Below are 21,457 nucleotides of genomic sequence, written 5' to 3'. Positions count from 1 at the left end.
GCAGCGGCAGCGGCAAGAGAGAGCGCTGTGGTGGCCACAGCCTGCTCTCTCTGTCGCCACGGCCACAGCTGCCCCTGTGCAGTCAGCGCCAGCAAGGACAAGGGGTGCAGCAGTGGTGGCAGCAGCAAGAGAGAGAGCGGGATGTGGCCACTGCAGCTCATGCTTTCACTGCTGCCACCGCCATGCCCCTTGTCCCTGCCGGCATCGGCTGCACAGGGATGGCGGCGACCATGGTGAGAGAGCAGGCTGCAGCAGCCACGGCGGTGGTGGTGAGAGTGGCATTCTCTTGCAACCACCACCTGCTTTCTCTCTGCCACCACCCCTACCGGCTCTCATGGCGCAGAAGCGCACCCCGCATCTAGGGGTGTGGCACGCCACCCAGGGAGAGGGCACTCCAGGGAGTATGCCCCTCCTGCCAGCCAGGTAAGTGGGCATGGGGGGAGGGTGGGATCGGGGGATCTACACCAGATTGAGTTCGGTACTACTGAATTTTACCAAATTGGGTAAAATTTGGTATTTTTTACCAACCCTGAACCTGAACTGCACATCCCTATTTGACAAAACTTGGATCTGCAGACATTATAAGATGATGACAATATTTAGCCCCATGACATAATGAACTGAAGCAGTTCATTTCTGCAGATGAGGAGTAGGCCTCATTAATTTTTCTACTTGTTTTGAAACAAAAGTTGGCTCAAATTCAGTACTTTAGGTTGAATTCAGCCATTTCTTTCACTCAATCTACCTGTGTTTAGAACAGCTCCCGTTCCAAATGGCTTTAGGACATGCCTATTCCAAGATCCCCAGAATAGTCTTTCTGTGCCATTAAAGGGACCTCCAGTTTTCCCTTGCAATAAAAGAAAGTTGAATCAAGTCTTTTTTTCCCTGTGTGCTCATGGGTATTGCAAACACCCATAATTGTTTTTCAAGTTAAAATATACGCATATGGTTCTTTAATTAAATGATAGTGGTGAGAATTACCAACTGAGGCTCATGCCACAGCAGTCACAGTACTAGGAAGGAGTGTCATAATCAAAATTACTGGCTTCCAGCAACCTAATACATTTCCAGAGGCTACTAGACAGCAAAACAAACTGCGGCATTTGAAAGATAATATAAAAACCCAATGCTGTAATGCATTGAATGTAAATGTCTGGTCACCCATTATTCCATAATTTCCACTTTCCATTTTAAATTGAAATATATTCTAGCCCATTGATTCTCCCAGACATTAAAAAAAAATTGCACACATTTAGTAGTTCTTCCTTTGATCCCTTTTTCTTCCTCCATATTCTTCAACTCTCAGGTATCTGCCAAAAAACTGTTAATTAAATGACCATTAATCGTTTTGGACACAGAATGATTTACATGGACACAGTAATCTGCGCCTGGTAGGAGAAGTTTTGTTGTTGGGATGGTGCTGATATTATTGTTGCTTCTCATGCTGCTGCCTCATAATGTAGCCAAGAAACATTCCATTAACTGCACTGCAAATGATGACCCCCTGCCTATTCCTCATGAATTTTACCAACCAGGTGACCTTATCATTGGTGGGATTGTCTCTCAGGTCTTCAGTTTCCACAACACTCCCGATTTCACACTGCAACCTGCACAGATGTTGTTTAATGAACCTATGTAAGGAATTTGTTGAAATGCCTTTGATTATCCCTCTGTTTTTAGAGTGCAATGAAAATTTCTGGCAGATTAGAAGGTACAACATCTTTGGTCCCTGAGGCATTTACTATCTAAACTTTGAAATAAGGTAAACAATGAAAAGTGCATTCATTGAGATAGGGCTAAATAAGGGAGGAATCCTATTACATTCTTTCCCATAAGCTTAGGCTTAGTTATAGGAATATAAAGGAACCAAGGTTTTTGGAACAGGTATGTACTGAGGAGAAATCTGAAGGAAACTTGAGATGGTTCCATGCAAGTGCAAGTATGCTGAGTTGAAGCAAAAGAGGCAAAAAAAAAGTGAAACAGTGGAGGATAGGAAGTCTTTGAAGAAAAGTTCAGAATCCGATAATCTTTCATAAATGCCCACAAATTAGTAATTGTTCCATCCACAGAGTTCACCTCTGTAAGGTTGCTTCCTGTTTAAGGAATTTATCATGTATGCGTAACTGAAACAATTTTGACACTGATAACTCACTCAACAGGGAGAGGTAGCCAGTCCTGACTTCTAAATCACTACAAACACCACAAATCTAAATCCAGAAGAAAAATCCAGAACACAATCCACACAATACTTTTTATTAGGACCATGTAAACCATGTTATTACTCAAAAAAGGTAGGGTATTACTGGAAAACAGTATTGGCTTTAAAAGTAACATTGTGAATACAAGGCAGACTACATCAGGATTTTGCATCAAGTCCTGAAACTTCTTCCTTTGCCTAGGTTGTATTTTTTTCATAACATCCAGCCTGAAGAAGGATTTAGAACTCAAAAGCTTGAATACAGTTATGTATTATTTGGTAGGAATTTTGTGGATGGTGTTTTGTGTTTTTAGATCCTAAATCACTGCATGTGTGTGACATACATGCCTTCCAAAGTAGCTTTCTCCCACTTCTATTTTACTTTGTAGAGCTATAGATGCCATCTTTGATACGTATTCCTTTAGTGCTATAATATTGGAATCTTCCCTCCAGGCTTTTGGAGGATTTGCATTCATAGTTGAGTTTATTTCATCCAATAAGGCTACTTGGCATATTTTGCATTTGCACCTTCTTAGAGCAGATGCACTTCCATTACAATGTTCAAATATTGTTTGGGTAAAAACCCTTTGACTCTCCTTGCAGGTCAGTGCCAAAGAACTACCAGCATAACTTGGCCTTGGCATTTGGAGTAAAAGAGATCAATGAGAATCCCAATCTCTTACCTAACATCACGTTGGGTTTCCAAATCCTTAACAGCTACTATGTTCCATGGATGACCTACAAAGCCACCCTGAGCTTGCTTTCCACACAGTGGAAGTTTGTGCCCAATTTCAAGTGTGATAGAAAAAACAAACTCATAACAATCATTGGAGGACTTACCGCAGACATTTCGGTGAATACTGCTACTATCATTTCCATCTACAAGATGCCACAGGTAGGCAATTCCTCAAGGCACATGTAAATTCTAAACATTTTACAAAAAAATCACATTCTGTTGTAATCCTTTAGAAAAATTCCATCACATTATCTTTCAGCTCACTTATGGAATATTTTCCCAAGAACATGGTGATGAAATACTGTTTCCTTATCTGTATGAGATGGTCCCAAATGAAGGCTCTCAATATATAGGAGTTGTTTGTTTACTTCAGCATTTTAGATGGACATGGATTGGGCTTGTAGCTGGGGATGATGATGATGGGGACAGATTTCTGGAAACCATGGTACCAATCCTTACTGAGAATGGCATCTGTTTTGACTTTGCTGTAAGATTGCCCAAACTAGCTTATCTGCAGGAAACAATAGACTTGCTTTATGAGCAAGGGAATATTTTCACAATTCACAATAAGACCAAAGCTAATGTATATTTTGTATATTCAGTACCAGCAGCTGTGTTTGCTTTGAGAATGTTACTATTTCTAGCACCTTTGGTTGCTTTGCCACCTGCACATAAAGTTTGGATTCTTACATGCCAATGGGATTTTGCATCGTTTTCCTTCGAAAAGAATTGGGACATAGAAACTTTCCATGGTGCCCTATCCTTCACAGTGCACTCCAAGCAGCCACCTGGATTCCAAGAATTCCTTCAGGATGTCAATCCTACCTGGGCAAAAGGAGATGGTTTCATGAAGAACTTCTGGGAGCAGGCATTCAGTTGTTCACTGCAAAATTCAGAGGTACTCAAAGACAGCAACACAAACTGCACTAGTGACGAGAAGCTAGAAAGCATTCCAATGATTTTGTTTGAAATGAGCATGATGGGCCACAGTTACAATGTCTACAATGCTGTTCATGCTGTGGCACATGCTTTACATGGCATCTACATATCCAGATCCAAGCATCGAAGACTTGTAGAAGGAGAGAATGTGCACCCTTGGCAGGTAATATTTACACTTCTGCAACACAACTTTGTTATTAATATAGACTGGCAGAGCAGATGAAAGTCAAATTCTAAGTATCCTTTAAAGCATTCCACTTGAACTGTAGTCACTCCGGGTCTGATTACAAAGATGCTAAATGTGAGTTGGGTTGGGTTGGGGGGGGGGGGAACCCAAGCCCAACTCATGTTTAACATGTGACCGCACCATTCTTCAAAACCGGGGAGATGGTAGAATAGTATCCCAAGTACAAACAGAGAGGCAGTAGAGGCTTTGTTGGAAACTGATTTCCATCCATTACTCTTTTGCGTGGTACAAGCAGTAGAAGAAGCTACCCTCCCCCATGACCCTTTTCTATCTGCAAAAATGTGCAATGTAGAAAGCAGGGACCAACAAAGCCTCTGCTGCTTCTATGTGTGTGCTCTGGTGACTGTTCCCAAACCCCAGGTGAATAAGGACACACATTAAACACAAGTTGGGGTCAGGTTTCCCCCAACCTAACTCATCTTTAGTGTCTTATGTATTCAGCCCAATGGTGTTTCAGACGTAGTTGCAGAGTTGCACTGCAGATAATAATTGCTTCTCAGTAGGCGTATCTGCCCTTACGTCTGAAAGAAGGAAGAAAATTAGAATATTCTTGCAAAACATAATCGACATACATAAAAGTATAATATAAATAAGCTAAACCTTATTAAGCAAGGACACTGCAAAGGTTACAGTGCAATATACCTTCGCAGCCCATTGAAGTTAATGGATTTAGAAGAGTGTAACTCTTCTGTAGGACTGTAGTGTTAGCCTTTTTCTGTTGTGTTTTTTCTGTCAACTAGATCCATCATTTTCTGCGGAGTATTGTGTTCAATAACAGTGCTGGAGACACTCTGTGTTTCCATGAAAATGGAGAACTGAAAACTGAATTTGATGTAACAAACTGGGTAACGTTCAAGAACGGCTCTTTTGCTAGAGTAAAAGTGGGACGATTGGATCCCTGGGCTCCTGCAGGGAAAGAGTTAACCCTTAAAGATGAGCAAATTGTGTGGCATAAAACTTTTACCCAGGTAGGACACGGGAACAGAGGCTGAACACTGTAAAGGAATGGGGAGGGGAGATTTATTTAGTCAATTTCAGCCTTCTTTCAGTGATTTGAAGGGCACAATAAACTTTGGATCTTCTGAATTTCTCTGGAAATGTGTCTTTTAAATTGGATCTAAAATTTAAAGCTATGCAGTGACATATTAAACCACATATACACAGTAAATATATGTGTAATGTTCTGACAATGCTAAATACAAAAGGAATTAATATACATTATGTCATATACATATAAAATTTCTTCATTATAATTTTAATATCAGTATTGCATCACTGGTGTCAGGGCTTTTTTTCTGGGAAAAGAGGTGGTGGAACTCAGTGGGTTGCCCTCAGAGAAAATGGTCACATGGCTGGTGGCCCCGCCCCCTGATCTCCAGACAGAGGGGAGTTTAGATTGCCCTCCACACCGCTGAGCAGCACGGAGGACAATCTAAACTCCCCTTTGTCTGGAGATCAGGGGGCGGGGCCACCAGCCATGTGACCATTTTCAAGAGGTTCTGGAACTCCATTCCACTGCATTCCAGCAGGAAAAAAGCCCTGACTGGTGTCCACCTTAATATACTTTTGTCATAAATAAAACCCACTTTCATCAACAACATTATATCTGAAAACAAAAAATATAAAATGTAAGGGGGGAGAACAGTGTGGTAAGTCACTATTGGTTCCCATTGAAGAGAAAAAACAGGAATTAAGCCTTCACCTTCCTTGTGAAACTTGGATGGGCCCTGTATGCTACTCACCTGGGCAACTTGTTACCAAACAACTTTTGCAATTTGGCCTGACTTTTTCAAAGGAGAGGCTGCCAGGTGGAGGAAAGGGGGAGATAAAGCAGAAAGCCAGTGTGATATAATGGTTCATAGTCGAATTGCGGAGATATCAGTTGAAATCTCTACTGTGTGATGGAAATTTGCCGAGTGACCTTGAGTGGATCACTGTGTTGGCCTAATCCACTCCACAGGTGGTTGTGAGGATAAAATGGAGAGTCAGCTTTGGATCCTCAAGGAGGGAAAGTTACAGTACCCTGTGGAGGAGTAAATAAAAAAAATGGTTGGCGAATGGGTAGAAGAGACGGAAGCAGGGGAAAGGGAGGGGATATAGGGGATTCTGGGGAAGAGAAAAAGAAAACAGCATGGAGAAAGGGTCATGGGAAATGAAGTGACTCCCTCAAGACCTTCTGGGTTCCCTGTTTGCATATTTATATTACCATTCTCCCAAACTAATCAAGTATAGTTTGCCTCTGCTCAAAGCATGCTGACCACATTTGAAATACAGCATAGTATACAAATCTTGTTTCAGGTACCCTTGCAAAGGATGAATAAATCCAATTAATTAAATGAGTGGTAACAGATCCAAAGTCTCCTTTATACCCAAGCTACAGAGCTACCTATGCTCAGATTTAACCAGGCCTGTAGTTGGAACTGTTATGGCAAGGGGCCATAAGAAAATTCTAGGGGAAAATGGTATTCAGGTGCCTGCCATACAACCCCCTCCCCCCCACCAAAGAACAATTGGAGAGAGCCTGATGCCAGATTTTCTGGTTTGTTTGATTTTCACAATAGCACCATCGTCATGCAACGATTGACATATTTTGGTCTTCAGAAGGTCAGCTCAGCATCATTGCTTTTCTGAAACTAATCTAGCAAGAAACTGTTAGGAGCCTCTTCCATAAAAGGAGAGTTCCATGTTGTCATCATCTTTCTATTGCAACAGCACCCAGTCTGACATTCCCAGGGCATATTTTCTCAGTGCTACTCTCCCTTTTCTGTTTATGGACAGGGCTGGCCTGTTTCGGTGTGCAATGACCCCTGCTATCCTGGTTCCAGTAGGAAAAAGAAGGAAGGAGAGCAATTTTGCTGCTATGCTTGTGATCCATGTCCAGAAGGAATGATCTCTGATCAGATGGGTAGGAGATACAAACTGCAATCCTAAGAACCCTTTCCTGACAGTAGGTCCCATTGACTAAAATGGGAATTACTTTTGAGTAGACTTTGTCTTTATATCTTACCTTTCCACCCACTGGGGTCCCAAAGTGGTTTACAGCAATCACGCCTTCTCCATTCTATCCTTGCAATTACCCTGTGAGGTAAGATCGACTGAGTGTGTGTGATTGTCCAAGGTTACCCATCAAGTTTCCATGACAGAGTTGGGTTCAAAACTGAGTCTTCCAGAACCTATTGCAAAACTATAACCACTGCACCCTGCTGCTATAGACAGTATTTATTTATTTTACTACATTTATGTCCTGCCTTTCTACAATTGTGTTTAAGGCAGTTTGAAATTCAGAATAATTAATTAAAATATAATACAGAAAGGGGGCAAGAAGGAAGGAGAACAAAAGTACTCAGCTACCAACTCTTGTATAATTCATATAATGGTTACAGGAAGAAGGCACGCTGCAGGAAACTCTTTAGGGAGTTGATGGGTATTTCAGGGTTGAGTAGTGATGTCACATTATTGCAGTGCAATCCTAAACAGGGTTATAGCCTTTGCAGCCCATTTAATTTAGTGGACATAGAAAGGCATAACTCTGTTTAGGATTACACCATTGGTTGCATTTATAGATGTTTATGATTACTTGAATTTATCAAATAGCTTTTGGCTTGCACTATTTCTTCAAAAGCCATGGGGTGATTCTTTGTTTTTCTTTATCTGCATTCATTTCCTGATTAGCTACTTGATAAGAACATCTTGTGTTCAATTCAATTCTGTAGCTACAGTTGCTGATACTGAGACTGGGGAGATTCCTGGAGATTTGGCCATGATACCTGGGAACAGTCTGTGGAGAGGAGTGGAGGTCAAAGAGGGTGTGATGCCCAAAGTTGCTGTGTCCTCCAGTAGAACTCAGCTCAGTAGTCTGGGGATCAGTTGTGATTCAAGGAGTACTACAGGCCCCATCTTAATGTGAAATGCCAGGAATACAGCACAAACTTCTTCAAAACTGTGATATGCAAAGGACTGAGAAGAAGAAGTTGACAGGGAGGGTTGACATAGCTACAAAAAGAGATATAATCACACTTCAAAATCATCCCCAGTTAATATCATTCTTCCCGTATTGCTGACAAGGGGAGGGGGAAGTGTAAGGAAGAGCCACTTTCTAAAGACTGCTCGGTGAACTCACGAGTCAGGAACTCTGAAGAAGGTTTTTCTCGGTTTAGTTTGTAGGACTGCAGTGGAATACAGAATCTTCAGCAGAGCAGCAACAATCAAATAGAAGACATTTTTACTTAATTGTAACATCTACTTAAAACTTCTCCCCTTCTTCACTCAAATGCCTTCTCAAAACTCATGTTTTCCTTAAAATCTCTGACATTTCACACCACTTTAACAGAACAGTGCTAATAGCTCATACTTAACTTTCAACTCGTTTCCCATATACTTGCATAAAGGCTTGAAATGTTTTATCAACTGTTCTTTTCTCCCCCCAGACATGGATGCTTGCGTCAACTGTCCACAACATCAGTACTCCAACAGACACCAGAATCAATGTATTCACAAGGTTATAAGTTTCCTGTCTTACAAGGAAACTTTAGGGATCATCTTGGCACTGTTGGCTATTTCTTTTTCCATAATCACAGCTTTGGTACTCAAAATCTTTTTGAATCACCAGGACACTCCTATTGTCAAAGCCAACAACAGGAGCCTCACATACCTTCTACTCATCTCTCTCCTTCTTTGCTTCCTCTGCTCCTTGCTCTTCATTGGACAGCCTGTAAAAATGACCTGCCTTCTCCGGCAAACCACTTTTGGCATCGTCTTCTCTATAGCCCTTTCCAGTGTGTTGGCCAAAACCATCACTGTGGTTCTGGCCTTCATGGCTACAAAACCAGGATCTAGGATGAGGAAATGGGTGGGGAAAAGACTAGCAAATTCAATTGTCCTTTCTTGCTCATTTATTCAAGCAGGAATTTGTACTCTTTGGCTTAGCACTTCCCCTCCATTTGATGATAGAGACACAAGTTCACTAAAGGAGAAAATCATACTGGAATGTAATGAGGGCTCAGCTGCCATGTTTTACCTTGTCCTGGGCTATATGGGCTTCTTGGCCATAGTCAGCTTCACGGTGGCTTTCCTAGCCAGGAAGTTACCTGGCAGTTTCAATGAAGCCAAGTTTATCACTTTCAGCATGTTGGTCTTTTGCAGTGTGTGGGTGACCTTTGTTCCAACCTACCTGAGCACTAAGGGGAAATCCATGGTGGCTGTGGAGATCTTCTCCATCTTGGCTTCAAGTGCTGGTTTGTTGGGGTGCATTTTTTTCCCAAAATGCTATATCATTGTACTGAGGCCAGAGCTGAATAGCAGAGAACATTTAATAAGGATGAAAAATTGAAGAGAATATTTGTATGTGTGCATGTGAGAATGTCCTCCTGATCTCAAGATGTCCCTAGTGCAATCAAAGGGAGAATAATGGAGCAGGACATGATTAAGTTTTAACATGAGTAAAATTGACCCAATCAGATCTGAGCCCAAATGTGTACCTTTTCAGGAAACCTTCTTCAAAAATGATGCAGAAGAATCTCACAAATCATGAAGATTCTTAATAAATATAACTTCTCATGTAGAGGAAACTCAGAGATACATCTGGTGATCACCAACTTAAAGTAACCTCCCTAAGGTGGCTGTCTGGGAACACTTACCAATCGTAGAACACCCACCCTCTCTGGATGTTTTATGGGCAAACAGGCTTAGAAGCTGATCAAAAGTGTTCTGAATGTTAATCATACATGAGGCTAACATAGCCTGTGAACTATTTTATGCTTTTTAGATGGTCTTGGAAATGCAAAAACTATTTTTTTAAAAAACTACTCTATCTCCTTTGTTTTTTCTCGCCTACCACCAATGACTGTTACTGGCTTTCCTCCTGTCCTTTGTGTTTTGTGTTTGTATGTGTATTATTGAATTATTTTAACGCTGTTTCCTCTGTTGTTTCAAATTTCAATTGATTGTAATGCTGTTTTAAATTGTTTGATAGTATTTCAATATTCATCTCCTTGGGGACTCTAGTTTGCCCAAATAAGCAAACATTATAAATAAAGTATACATCTATGAAAAGTACAAAAACATGGTGGTCCCAATTTAATCAGAATTTTATTTAAACAACTGTGATGGAATAATTACCTAATGTCATCCCTAGTTCATATAAGTAATTTGGTATAAATGAAGGAAATATAATATAAAATGGTGTCTTATTGAATGAAAAGTCCATCATGAAAAGTATGCATTTAAAAAGGATACAGACCCGAGACATTTGTCAGTCTGGTTGTGAGGGTAGTTCACAGTTTTGATGTTGGTAATGTGAAGGAGTCTACACTGAATAAACAACCACAATGTGGCCTCATGAGTGATGTGTGACATCATCACAAGTCAGTGGCCTGTCAAGATTGTTCTGGTGCATAACTTATACAACTGAACAAAACAAGCAACTTTGAGATCAGCTTTTTAATCTTGTGCCCTTGACAGCACTTTGATTTGCAGACAATGATGAGATTTAGCTCCATGCCATGAAAAGTTGATCCAGCCCATTTCTTCAGACCACAAGTAGGCCTAACTGATTTTTCTACTCATTTTGAAACAAGAGCAGATTCAGCCAGTTAATTCACATACTCCCCTCAATTCCCATTATTAGTACAGCCCCCAGTCCAAATGGCTTTAGGCCATGCCTATCTCAAGATCCCCAGAATAGTCTCTCTGGACTGTTAGAGAGATTAAATCAACCCTTGAGTTCTTGGTGTGCACATTTTTTAATGTAATTATTTTAAAATATACAATATATGCCAAAGCTTCTTCGATTCAGTGATCCCTCAGGCCACTGCAATCATTAACTAACTAGGAGGGAGCGTAACAATCAAAATTATTGGTTTCCAGCTACCTTATGATTTCCAGAAGGCACTAGTGAACAAAACAAATTATTGCATTTGAAAGATGCTATAAAATCCCCCAACACTGAAAAGCATTGAATGTAGGGACAAATTAAGATATGGTAATCTGTTTTTCATTTTATTTTTTAAATTGAAATATGTTACCTCTTGTTGATTCCCCCTCACATTTTAACATACAAATTCCATGCATTTAGTAATCTTTCATTTGATCCCTTCTTTTTCCTCTGTATTCTTCAACTCCCAGATAACTCCAAAAACACTATTAACTCACTCACACACCACTTTACGGTAAGGTCCTATATATCTTTACAGCCAACCTGTTAGGTAATCTTCATATCGGTCATCCATCTGATACCTCCTACACATATGTCATTAACGTCTTTAATGTCTTTAAGTTTCTGATTTGAGTTTCCATGCTTTATTTTTTCTTCACAACCAGCAGAAGTCTTGACACAGCTAAGAGGATTATTAACAGAGAAATGTCACTTTGCTTCTGAGACTTCCACATAAGCCAAGTTTTTCAAGCAGCTCACCTACAGTTTCGACTGCCAGGGAAGCTGTAACAACACTACTGCTGGGCATAGAACAATTGCCATGGAAACAGTAATCTGCACCTAGTAGGAAAATATTGTCATTGGGATGGTGTGGATACTGCTGTTGCTTTTCATACTGTTGCCTCACGCTGTATGCAAGAAGCATTCCATTAATTGCAGTGCAGATGACGACCCTCTGCCTATTCCTCATGAATTTTACCAGCCAGGTGACCTTATCATTGGAGCTATTGTCTCTCAGGTCTTCAACTTCCATAACACTCCTGATTTCACAGTGAAACCAACACAGATGCTGGTTAATGAACCTATGTAAGGAAATTGTTTCACAGTCCTTTTATTATCCCTTCATTATACAGTGACTGTAAATGGCTTTTTAGAACGTGCAAAATCTTTTGTCCCTGATGTATTTAAACTTCAAAATAAGGAAAACAACAGAAAGCAAAGGATGGTGTTGTAGTAGGCATAAAGAAGAGAGGCATCTGATTAGATTCCAATCCCGTAACTGTAGGCTTAGTTTTAGGGTGGTAAAGGAGCCAAAAGTGCAACCCATTGATTTCAATGGGCTTAGACTGACTTAACTCTTCTTAGGGTTTCAGTGGAAGTCTTGTGCCAAAGTTTCCCTGATACAGGTATGTTTTGAGGAAAAAATTGAAGGAAGCTAGAGATGGCTCCATGCAAGTATGCTGGGATGATGGTCAAAGCAAAAGAGGCAGCAAATATGAAAGTGTGGAGGATAGGAAGTCTTTGGAGGAAACCTCAGGCTCAGAGGATCTTTTCACAAATGCCCACAAAAATGCTGTAATTGTTCTATCCACAGTTTTCATCGCGGTAATGTTGCTTCCTGTCTTTGGACTTTTTCTCGTATTGCAAAATTGATACATAGTTTTGACACTGATACAAGAAAAAAGTTGTTGTCAACCATCCAGTGCCTAAGAAAAATCCCAAACCCAGAACAATCCACATAATACCTTTCGTTGGGACCAAGAAAATCGTTGTATTACCTCTTGCTCATAAAAATGCAGGATGTCACTGGATACCAGCACTGGTATTGGAAGGGACATCAAAAGTGCAAGGCAGGCTACATCTGAACTTTTCATCATGCCTAAGTTTTTTCTTTTCCAAATAACATCCTGCCTGATGAAGGGTTCAGGAGAAGACAAAAGTTTCTACTGTTATGTGCCGTTTGGCTGGTCCTAATAATAAGTATTATATAGATGGTATTTGGTGTTTTTTGGATCCTAAATGACTGCATGTGTAACATAGATGTCTTTAGAAATAGCTTGCTTGTGCTTATTCTTTACATGGTAGAATTTTAGATGGAAAACCTTTAATGCTATAATATGTGAATCTTCTCACCAATATTTTGGAGGATTTGCATTCAAATATAATTGAGTTCACTGAACATGTTAAGGCTACTTGGTATACTTTGCTTTTGTGCTCTATTCTTTGGATTGCCCTTCTTAGGGCAGATGCACTTCCATCACCATATTCTTGAATCACTGAATTTAGATCATAGAAATCATTGCATCACACTTGTTTCAGAGCCAGATGTGAGGCAAAGAGTTGGATTTAACTAGGCTTTATTAATAACTGATCTAAACTGTCTATTTCAATTTATATATTTAAATGATCCCCAAAATGAACTGACATGTCTGGACAACTACACTGAGGACTCTCTTTCTGGGCAGCCTTGCCCAGGCCTATATCTGGACCTTCCTGTGTGTTTGGACTCCACTACACGTGTGCCTCCTGCCTGCCTCGCCATCTCTCATGGGCTGTGCTTGTTCCCTGCTATGGACTGTGTTTTATGTGCTGTTTCCCTGCCTCCATGGAAGCCTGCCTCACCTGGGCCCAAGCCACGCTGTTAGCAGCCAGGTGCCAGCCAGGGAGACCTCCAGTGAGCCTGACCAGGCACCCCCTGGCCAGTTCCCGCCTGGAGCCTCCCGCGGGCTGGTCACTGAGCTTGCCCTCGCTACCGGGCAGCCTGCTAGCAAGCCCCAGCCATGCCCAGCCAGCAGCCATGTTCTTAGGCAGCCAGAAGACCCAGAGAAGTAGCCTGCTTTGGGAAGCCATTTCGGAGAAGTGAGTCGACCACGTACGCAGCGAGAGAACCTCGCCCTGCTCTGCATATATCAATAGCCGCCCGGAATGGAAGCTAAGCGCCGGCCAGCCCAAGCACTTAGTGAACGCATCTCAAAGCAGCCTCCGCATTCCAGAGCTGATGACATCAGGACAAGCCCAGTTTGCTGGAACATCCATTCAACACGCCCGGATCTTCCCCTCCCTCCTTTGTCCCCTCTTCCTAAAGTGTCACTGTAATACAATCAGAATCCTAAAGTGGCCCATCTAAGGCATTCAGAAAGCCATTAAAACCTTTGTTTTAACCTGTGAGAACCACAAGGTACAGCACCAGCACCAGGGTACGTTTTGGGGTATATAAGCCAGCCTCTCAGGCCACATGGCGCACGTCATTCCCATCCAGACCCCTTGGTGCATCATTCCTTTCCTGATCCCAGCTGGGACGTCATTCCTATCCCGACCCCCTTGCTGTCTCTCTACTCGTGGCTCTGGTGCTGGCATTGGACCACCTCGCTGCTATATCTCTGCTCCGCTTCAGGATTGTAAGTATACCCAACTTCATCATGGGGTACCTGCTAATGCGACCATCTCTATTTTCCTACCTCTATGTTTCCTAGTTCTTGTATGTAACTTTGTATGTGTGTGCAAGTTCAGGCATACGCCACATTACTAGTAAAGACACGTTGTATTGTGATTTAGTCTGCCTCTTTATTTCGTGAGCGTCTGGAGAAGGGACCTTGGTATAGATGGTTAGATCCGCACTAAATTTAGTTCTGGACTGCTAAGCTAATTCCCCATTCAAACAGAGCAGTTCCGGTAACACTAGCAGTAGTGCAACTGATGCAGCAGGACATAGTTATTGGATATAATTTTTAATGAAATATCAGTGTGCCTTTGGAACAGTGGAATACACATCCAATGGTTCACATCATTTCCATTCAGTTGCTTTTGAAATCAGTTCAGACAAAATACCTTGTGCTCCATATTTCACATGTGGAAAAAAGAGTGTGGAAAGAATTGCTTTCACTTAGCAGAAGCAGAAAGCAGTGAGCAATTTTTGCATTTCTTCTAGCACAAGGGTTGTTGCCCACATAGAATTCTTCTGCGGGATTCAATCCATTGTTTTCAATAGTTCAACTAGATGTTGTGGTTGGTCCAATATACTATCCTGTCGTATTTTAATAATAGCATTTCTTTGTTTTAAAAAAATAAGCATTCACAGCTTATTCTTGAGCTAGAGATAAATGTTTCCACGTGAGAACCACTGCAAAACAAATGGCTGCTAAATGCACAACTGAAAGAGACTTGTGTGAAGATGTATGGTGCAGGTGATCTTTATTCTGTATAATAGCATCCAGAAGATATGCTGGAAGTTATAGACCAGTTAGCCTAAAGACTGTTCCAAATAAATAAGGGAAAGTGTTATTAAAAATAGATTTACTGTTCTAAGAACAAGCAATATTGAGGAAGAAATTATTGGGGTGTGCATTCTGAAAAATCTTCTGATGCTTTCAAATCAGTGGCTGTTGAGTGAAATGTTTATCATAATTAAGAAGTTTCCCAATAGCCATTGCCAAGTCGAACTCAAAATGCTGCGTTAGATTTCTTTTGTTCTCATCTGGTTGTTCTTTTCAATGGGAAAGGGGAAAGGGGATCAATTGGAGGCTCTGCATATGATGAGGAACAATATCCAATTACATTTGATGCTCAACATTTTGTGCCGTTCTCTCAATTTTGCATTTGCCACTTAGTAACAGCATGTCTGGGTTTTCCAGGAACAACTTGGCATGTACTTCCAATGCCCCCTTGGTCCTCTTTCACAACTGAGAAAAGCTATGGTCCTTCAAAGTCAAAAGTCATGAGGGGCTGGGGATCTAATGAGAAGAAAAACTGGGTGAACCTGAGCAAAAAAGGTTTCTGTATCTAAACCATGATCTGAAATTGAGCATGAATAGTTAATTGGGGAACAGCAACAGGTTATTCAGGATGGTATAAACCAACCTGCATGAGTAGGTAACAACATGGCGAATGAGGCACAATGTAAGTGTAAAGTGATGCATATTAGGGCAAAAATTGCAAAATTTAAAAATGCACTGAAGTGCTGTGAAGTGGTAGTGACTGATCAGAGAAGAAACTGGGGGAAACATAGTTATCATCTAAATGAAAATGTCAAGTTAAGGTGAAGACAGGGCTGAACAAATTGGCCTTCTTTAAATCTGTAATACAGCTATATTGGAAATACTGCATATAGATTCATGATAGACAAAAGGAGTTGCTCCTTCACTCCAACGCCAATATATCAAACAACATATTGAAGTACAGGAAATAGTACATAAAATAGTCATGAAAATGATGAAGAATTTGATACTTACAAATAAAAATCAAGGAGTTTGGAGCTTTTCTCTATCGTGTCCCTATCGTGTCATTGCAGGTCAGTGCCAAAGAACTACCAGCATAACTTGGCCTTGGCATTTGCCGTAAAAGAGATCAATGAGAATCCCAGCCTCTTACCTACAATGAAGAGCTCTTCATTGTGATTTTCATCTAATTTATTTAGTATTGAATTAGCTTAGTATGCTTTTCTGATAATTAAAGCTAGGCTTCTGGGTTTTTTTTAATCTACATTTGCCATATAAAGCATATGTAAGACGTTTAGCAATCATTTTAATAATCCCAGTTTTAATTGTGTTAAGATGTTACCTAATAGCACTTCATCAGTGACATTATTCCTGAAAACAAAGAGGATAAAACGGAGGAGGGGATAACAATGTGGTAAGCATTTTGTTCAATTGTTGATATTAAGGACATGTACAATTTATCAGGAGAAGGCTCTTAAAGTGTCCGGTATGTCAAAGATGAATGGAGACAGCTGCTCTTTGGTTTGCCTTGTATGAACCTGGGATATGGTTAGGGTTGTGGCCATTTCCAACCAAGAGATGGTGTGTGTGTGTGTGCATAGGTGACAAAATAAGCTCACAGACTCCCTTGCGGGCTGTGTTGTCACCAAGGGCAAGAAAGAGGTGGAGATGTGGCTGTGATGGACAACATGGAGAGTCCATGTCCTCTTCCTGGCCAGCAACATGGTCAGTGCCATTCTGAAAGATCCATTGGCAGGAGCAGACATTTTCCCACCCACCCGCCACTCTCTCTGGGCAGCAGGGGGGTTGTCACAACATTAGAGGTTTCACGATTTTGAGGCATTGGGCTGGATCCAAAACAGGTGAGCAGGGCAGGTGGCCAGTTCACCCCAGCGGATTGAGAGGCAAGGGCTGCCTATCATGGCCAGCAGCAGAACAACGCTTGCTGTGGCAGACCAGTATATTGATATTACTGCCCCCAAGCCAGTATCCAGTCCCACCCTTACAATGGACGGGGGAAAGGAGTAAAAGCTGGCTCTTTCCACCTGACAGGTACTCACCTGTCCTGCAGGGGGGTTGGGGCACTTGGCTCATTCTCTGCCATGGCTCCTTGTCTGCCCCACATGGGCCTTGCACAGTCATTTTGCTCACAGCAGAAGAAGCTACTCACCTACCCCATGCAGGGTGAGGGCAGATGACTAAGGGCCAAGCTACAAGTGACGAATGACACTTGAACGGCAAGTGTATTTCTCCCTGTTCACTTGCCCTCCACTCAATCCACTTGCCGTTCAAGTGTCATTCGTCACTTGTAGCTTGGCCCTCACTCCAGCATGGGAATCTGGCCCAATAGGGTGAGGGCTGATAGCTCACTGCAGCAGTGACTGAGGGCCAACCTGAACTAAGCAAGAGCCAACTCTCGCTTGGGGCTGTGTGGCCACCCAGGCCATTAGCCCACTGGGATTTCTTCTCGTGGCATTCATGACCAATCCAACTTCCATCCTTCTGAATTAAAAAGCAGCATAAGAATGTTGTCACAGGTCCCTTTCAGTGGATGGAAACAGTTGATTAATTAAACTAGTGGTTCCAGATCCAAAGTTTCCTTTACACTGCAGTTACAGATCTTCAGGCTCTCAGAGCTCACCAGGCCTGTAGTCAGAAGAGTTGTGGTGAGGGGCCATAAGAAAACTCTAGGAGGAAAGGGTGTTCCAGTGCCTGCCATTCAAACCCCATAAGACTCATTTGAAAGAGTCTATTGCCAGGGTTTTTAGTTTTGTCTGATTGTTACAATTACAGTGTTGTCATCCAACTATTGGCATGTTTTAGGCTTAAGAGGATCAGCATAACTGTTTTTTCTGTCAGCAATCTGGCAAGAAAATGTTAGGAGCGTCTTCTATAAAAGGAGAGCACTGTGTTGTCATCTTTTTATTAGAACAGTGCACAGCCTGCCAGTTTGACGTTCGCAGTTCATGTTTTCTCAGTGCTCATCTCCCTTTTCTGTTTATTGACAGGGCTGGCCTGTTTCAGTGTGCAATGACCCCTGCTATCCTGGCTCCAGCAGGAAAATGAAGGAAGGAGAGAAATTTTGCTGCTATGACTGTGATTCATGTCCAGAAGGCATGATCTCTGAGCAGATGGGTAGGAGACACAAACTGCAATTCTAAGAACTCTTTCCTGACAGTAGGTCCCATTGACTAAAATGGGAATTACTTCCGAGTGGTGGTGGTAGAGACTGCCATCAAGTCATAGTTGACTTCTGGTGATTCCTGGTAAAGTTTTCACGGCAAGAGACTAAGGCCTATTCTGTAAATTCTTCAATTTACAGCAATTCAGATTTCATCCTCCTTCTCTGAATCTCCAGAGTTCCACACAAGAAAAGGAGGCATGAGACGCAGAACTGAACTTTCCCAGCTATTACCCAACTTTTTCCCTACACACATATGACTATTTTTAGGAAGCCTCTGTTGAGTTCACTGCTGATGCATCTTATATGGATGCAGAATTCTTAATCCTGTACTGCTTCTCTCCCCCACCTCTTCCTTTCCCTGGGTACTGACTGACTGGCCATCTAGTAGAAGCTATTCCCTCCCCCCCTCCTCAGCCCTGTCTTTATTATTATGTATTTTTAAATGAAAGAAGGGTCATAATACTGTGACATCATTTCTCATATGGTTGTATTGTGAAATCAAGATTGCAACTTCATAACCTTGCAAACTGAGCCTGCAAATTACATTTTTATCATTTGACTGACTCTTTGATGTTAGGAGAAGCCTGAAACAAGCCCCAAGCAACTGAGCATCCAAACCTCCCCCCCCCCCTTCTTTTCAATTATTGGAGATTCACAATGCTGTGACGTTAATGCATTCTTCCCTTTGAAGCACAGTGTCTGTCCCCTTCCCTGATGGCAATCCACATTCCTCACTGATCACTTCTTGGGTTTACTTTTTTATTTCCTTTCTTTACAACTGGGGCTCATATTCATGGTGATTTGGGAACGGGTGAGGACTCATCACAAGAATCCACCTTCCCCATCCGGAACACAGTCATGTGATGTGATGAGGCCAATGAGAACACCAATTGGTGTGAATACTCAAAAGAACTGGCTTAAAGCATGCCATGTGGAATAGGCCCAACAGAGGTGGTTTGCCATCGCCTGCCTCTGCAACCCTGGTCTTCGATGGAGGTCTCCCATACAATTACTAACCAAGGCTGACCCCGCTTAGTTTCCAAGATCTGACAAGGCTTACCTGGGTTATCCAGGTAGATCTGCTTCTTATACCCTACATTTCTCCCCTGTAAGCAGCCAAGGTGGCTTACAAGAATCTCCTCCTCTCCATTTTATCCTCAAAACAACTCTCACAGAGTTGAGGTAAGATAGACTGAAAGTGCATAACTTGCCCAAGGTCACCCAACAAGCTTCCATGGCACAATAGGGATTAACACTTGCCTCTTCCAGATCCTAGTCCAACACTCTAGCCACTAAACAATGCTTCCACATACAGTATTATTCATACCCCATAACAGAAGATGATCAACTAATCAAATACATTATCTGTGAAGTGCAGATTGCGCAAACATCTCCTGCATGGTATTTTCCTCTCTTTGGTTAATCAGTACAGTCCTAAGGTCCCAAGAGTATGCTCCTGTCCATGGGTTGTCATCCGCACCCCGCACACTCACCTATTCTTGAGGAGCCTCCAGTAGGACACAGCCTCATCCAGGCCCTACTGAGGCAGGCAACTCGATGACAGACTGTGAGGGAAATGTGCCAGCATCAGAGCCTGGCAGGCCCAGCCTGAGCCTCAGAAGAGAGGTGGGTTTCAGGCAATACTGGGAGGTCTGATGTAGCTACAGAAACTGATGTAATCTCGCTTTAAAAGCATACCTAGTTAATATCATTCTTTCCATATTTCTAACAAGGAGAAGGAGAGGTGTGAGGATCTCATGACCAACAGGAGCTCTGAATACGGTTATGCTCTGCTGACTTGTTAGCCACTACTGTGAAATCCAGAAGATCACTCGGAACAGCAAAAATCAAATAAAAAACATTTTGACTGTTTTGAAACATCTAATAAAACTCCTCCACTTCATTGCTCAATATACCTTCTCTAAGTGTATGTTTCCCTTAAAAGCTCTGCCATCTCACGCTCACTTGAATAGAACAATGATAAAAGCTGTTACAAAACTTTGAACGAATTTCCTGTAAACTTGGGATAAAGGCTTGAAATGTTTCAACAATTTTTCCTTTTTTCAGACATGGATGCCTGCATTAACTGTCCGCAAGATCAGTTTCCCAACAAACACCAAAGTCAGTGTGTTGACAAGGTCATAAGCTTCCTCTCGTACAAAGAACCTTTAGGGATCATCTTGGCCCTGTTGGCTATTTCTTCTTCACTAATCACAGCTTTGGTATTCACAATCTTTTTGAAGCATCAAGACACCCCCATTGTCAAAGCCAACAACCAGAACCTCTCCTACATTCTCCTTATTTCCCTCCTTCTTTGTTTCCTCTGCTCCTTGCTCTTCATTGGGCAGCCTGTAAAAGTGACCTGCCTTCTCCGGCAAATGACTTTTGGCATCGTCTTCTCTGTAGCCCTTTCCAGCATATTAGCCAAAACCATCACTGTGGTTCTGGCCTTCATGGCTACAAAACCAGGATCTAGGATGAGGAAATGGGTGGGGAAAAGATTGGCAAATTCAATTGTCCTTTCTTGTTCGTTTATTCAAGCAGCTATTTGTACTCTTTGGCTAAGTACGTCCCCTCCGTTTGAAGATCGGGACATGAACTCACTAAGGGGGGAAATCATACTGGAATGTAATGAGGGCTCAGCTGCCATGTTTTACTTTGTCCTGGGCTATATGGGCTTTTTGGCCATAGTCAGCTTCACAGTGGCTTTCCTGGCCAGAAAGTTACCTGACAGCTTCAATGAAGCCAAATTTATCACCTTCAGCATGCTGGTCTTTTGCAGTGTGTGGGTGACCTTTGTTCCAACCTACCTGAGCACTAAGGGGAAATCCATGGTGGCCGTGGAGATCTTCTCCATCTTGGCTTCAAGTGCTGGTTTGCTGGGGTGCATTTTTTCCCCAAAATGCTACATCATTGTACTGAGGCCGGAACTGAACAACAGAGAACAGATAATAAGGGGGGAAATTTAAAGGAATATTAAAATTCCATGTATTATTTATTTTCCTATGTATTTTTTCAAAATTCCACAAATCTACAATTATACACAGATGCCTAAGAATGATAGCCATGTATGTTATGGATTAAATAAAAATCCTCTACTTTATGTAGAGCTAAAAGATCTGCAATGGATATTAAATCTGTTAAGCTTTAAGAGAGAGCAACTGCCATTATATGCATTTGGTAGACTGAAGACTACTGTTTTTCTGCCTAGATGGGTTGCATTGCCCTAACTCAGAGTCCACAAACAGTCAGATGTACTTTTTAAATTCTTCCTGTGTGACATGCATA

At 41.8% G+C, this 21,457-nt stretch overlaps 1 protein-coding gene across 1 annotated transcript; it reads left to right on the top strand.

Annotated features, from left to right (window-relative positions):
• The first annotated feature begins 334 nt into the window (after window positions 1-334).
• Window positions 335-21,138, top strand: LOC129339443 (vomeronasal type-2 receptor 26-like). Its single transcript, XM_054994024.1, has 6 exons — window positions 335-423; window positions 2,801-3,092; window positions 3,193-4,035; window positions 4,860-5,087; window positions 6,898-7,024; window positions 20,237-21,138. Exons 1-6 carry the CDS (start codon window positions 335-337, stop codon window positions 21,136-21,138), a joined length of 2,481 nt encoding a protein of 826 aa, XP_054849999.1.
• The last annotated feature ends 319 nt before the right edge of the window (window positions 21,139-21,457 follow it).

The sequence above is a fragment of the Eublepharis macularius genome, chromosome 12, assembly GCF_028583425.1.
Source record: "Eublepharis macularius isolate TG4126 chromosome 12, MPM_Emac_v1.0, whole genome shotgun sequence".
Lineage (NCBI taxonomy): Eukaryota > Metazoa > Chordata > Lepidosauria > Squamata > Eublepharidae > Eublepharis > Eublepharis macularius.
The sequence above is the reverse complement of the archived record's forward strand: the minus strand, read 5'-3'. Positions and strand labels throughout refer to the sequence as shown.

Coding starts and splice junctions, on each gene's coding strand:
- LOC129339443 (XM_054994024.1), top strand. CDS start 335: ATGGCGCAGAAGCGCACCCCGCATCTAGGGGTGTGGCACGCCACCCAG. Junction 424..2,800: donor ATGCCCCTCCTGCCAGCCAG/GTAAGTGGGCAT, acceptor CTCTCCTTGCAG/GTCAGTGCCAAAGAACTACC. Junction 5,088..6,897: donor GGCATAAAACTTTTACCCAG/GTAGGACACGGG, acceptor GTTTATGGACAG/GGCTGGCCTGTTTCGGTGTG.